Source organism: Glycine max, chromosome 13 (genome assembly GCF_000004515.6).
Source record: "Glycine max cultivar Williams 82 chromosome 13, Glycine_max_v4.0, whole genome shotgun sequence".
In the NCBI taxonomy this organism is placed as follows: Eukaryota; Viridiplantae; Streptophyta; class Magnoliopsida; order Fabales; family Fabaceae; genus Glycine; species Glycine max.
In genome coordinates this window covers 4,893,912-4,896,726 of record NC_038249.2, presented here as the reverse complement: position 1 = coordinate 4,896,726, position 2,815 = coordinate 4,893,912, and the positions used below count along the sequence as shown (strand labels likewise).

The 2,815-nt window shown below is 36.2% G+C and overlaps 1 protein-coding gene across 1 annotated transcript; it reads right to left on the bottom strand.

Moving 5' to 3' along the window:
* Positions 1-359: 359 nt before the first annotated feature.
* Positions 360-2,552, bottom strand: LOC100796749 (clathrin coat assembly protein AP180). The gene has a single exon (XM_003541221.1). The coding sequence runs from the start codon at positions 2,550-2,552 to the stop codon at positions 360-362; it is 2,193 nt and encodes a 730-aa protein (XP_003541269.1).
* Between the last annotated feature and the right edge of the window lie 263 nt (positions 2,553-2,815).

Genomic DNA, 2,815 nt, shown 5'->3' with positions numbered 1-2,815 from the left:
GTTGATGAATATTGAATATGCATAAGTGTATCCTATTGTGTTCAAGCCAAGAACCTATTTGGGTCTTCACTAATCATTAATTAGTTAACTTTATTCTAAATAATGGTTCAAGTTTATAGAACAGTTTAATTAAAAATATAATATCATATTGAAAGAATTTTGTTTGTTCATAAATTAGTTTGTTTGTAGGGACACTATAGATTTTATTGTGCATAGGAAGAATTTATAAAAGGAAAAGGTGACAAAGAAAGGACACAAGAAGTTAGAGAAAGGAAGGGGGAAAAGTAGATAAAAAGAGCGAGTAATTAACTTACATATTCTTACAAAATTTCAATGTTCAATCATTTTTATTTGAAAACTCAAGTCAAATGCTTTGATATGATCTTTTGTTGTTGCTCTAACCATAGTTGTTGTTGTCGCGACAAAGTATCCTCTTGCATTGATACATTATTTAAAGTTTGTTCGTTGGTATTTGTACTAGGCCATGGTCCAAAAGGATCATCCTCTATGGAAGCTGCCAATGTTGTCTCATTACAATCCTTTGCACTAAATGTTGGTGGTATTGTTGAAGCATACAAATTGTGTGCTTGGAAATGTATGGGAAGAATACTCAAATTAGGATTCTGAGGAGAAATAAGAGTTGGTGCTTCCATTATGGCATCAAGATTTGACTTGTGCATTTGGAATGTTGGAAGTGAAGCATTCTTAAAAGAACATTGCGACTGGAAACTTGGTGTTGTAATCATGTTATCTGAAGTTTTAGTATTAGAATTTAATGGCACTATCATATTGTTCTTTGCAGAAGAACCTTGAGCTCTGAAAGTTGCCTCATTTGTTGTCTCATTTGGATACATGTCACCAAAAATTACATCTGGATTTGCTATGGAATTGGAACTTTGATCTGAGAAGGTTGTTACAACAAGATCCTGAGCATAAAAGGTTTGTGTTGTTGCCTTAAATGTTGGTGCCACATCAAAATCAAAAACATCAATAAAATTATCACTAGTGGTTACAGGGGGAGCAACAATTGTTGTGTCATCAAGGAATGGGTTGTACTTGTCTTGAGGAACTGAAGCTTGATCAAATAAGGTGACAGATGGATGAAATCCATTTGCCAATTTGGGTGATGTTTCAATGGGTGCAGTTACTGTCTTTGCCAAAACTAATTCCCAACAATCTTTGGAGCTATTATGGGAACTTGCATTTATATTTTGCTGCTCCCACAATTTTTTTTCATTTTGTTGCACTTCCAACTGCAATTCATTAAAACTTACCACATCCAAGCTTGACCTCGATGTTTGATCAATTGAAAATGATTTTGTAGAATCAGGACCATTTGCAATAGCATAATCATCATATAGCGATTCTTTCTCATCTTGGTCTGATTGCTCTGAATACATGTCTTGCTCAAGCGATCTCCTAGGACTCATAGCAGCATCAGTAGCACTCATGAGATCTTCCAATGATGTACATTGTGACCCTGATTCAGACCCTATTTCAAAAAACCTTTCAAGTGTCCCATATCTTTCACTAGCTTCGTCTTGTGATGAACTTGGACCTGTATGGTCCTTTGGGGGAGGAAAAAGGAAGTGTTTTGAGCTATTATTTGTCGGGAAAGAAGCTTGGTCATTTAAGAAGTCTTGTAATGTTTCCATAAGCTCCTCAGAAACTTTTGCCACTCTTGGGTAGTCATACGATCTCCCAACCCCAATGCTTGCACAAAACGAATAAAAAGTAGATAATTCATCAAATTGCTTGTAGGATTTAACACAAGCATTGAATGTTGCAGCGCTTGCTAAAAATGGCAAATTGAAGAAGCTATCTAAGACAACAGCAAGCCCATCGGAGATATCCCTATACAGATCAAAGCTTTCTCGCACAATAGCATAAAGAGAAATTTGAACCAAACGGTTGGTCCTAGCTAATCCTGTAGGCCTTGATCCAATAGCTCTATCCAACAACCTTTGCCAATGTGAAATTCTGTCAAGCACCATTGTAGGTTTCATGTCTTTGATACCTGGCTCATTGGATAACTTGTTCTTTTGGTTCCTCTCATGAAATTGGTTGTGATATGTGAACCGGCGTTGGAGCTTTCCCGTTAGGAAGCAATCTAAGCGTTCATCGAGGTATAAAGCAAATGTTCTAATGAATGCAGTATAATCCCAAGAGCTAGAATTAGAGTTATCCTTGAAATTTGAAAGGTTGAGAATTTTTGCACCTCTTTTCATTGCATGGAATACTTCCCTAGGAAAATATGGATCACCATCTTGAAATATTCTAAGGACAATCATGAGACATTTGAGAGCAACAACCCAATTGCGGGTCTTACCAATGCGTTTTCCTATGTAATGAGCACAAGCAGCTGCATATACTTTGTTAGAGGAGACTATGTTCAAAATTTCATTCACATGACGCTCTTCAATTGGATTTTTGTCATGGTTTGTGGCTTTAAGGATGGTGACTTCAAGATTGGCTGCATTGGTTACCTTGGCAAGACTAATGCTTGTTTGGTCCTTCACTGCCCCAATTGCATTCCTTAGTTTGCTTGGCATTTTGAATCAAATTGTATGAGAATTTGGTATCCTTGTTTGCTTGTTCTCCAACCAAAATTCTAAAATTATTAGGCATTTGATGTTTGATCTTAACTTTCTTTCTAATAAAAGATGTTTGAAGGAAAATGATAGGATTTCCAAAGAACATTTTTAATGTCAGACATTGGCAGAAGACTATGAACGTTCAATTTGTCCTTTTTTTAGTTTATGGATTTTAATGGTGGAGAGTAAAGATGGGAAAGGAAAAACCTAGGCATGACGAG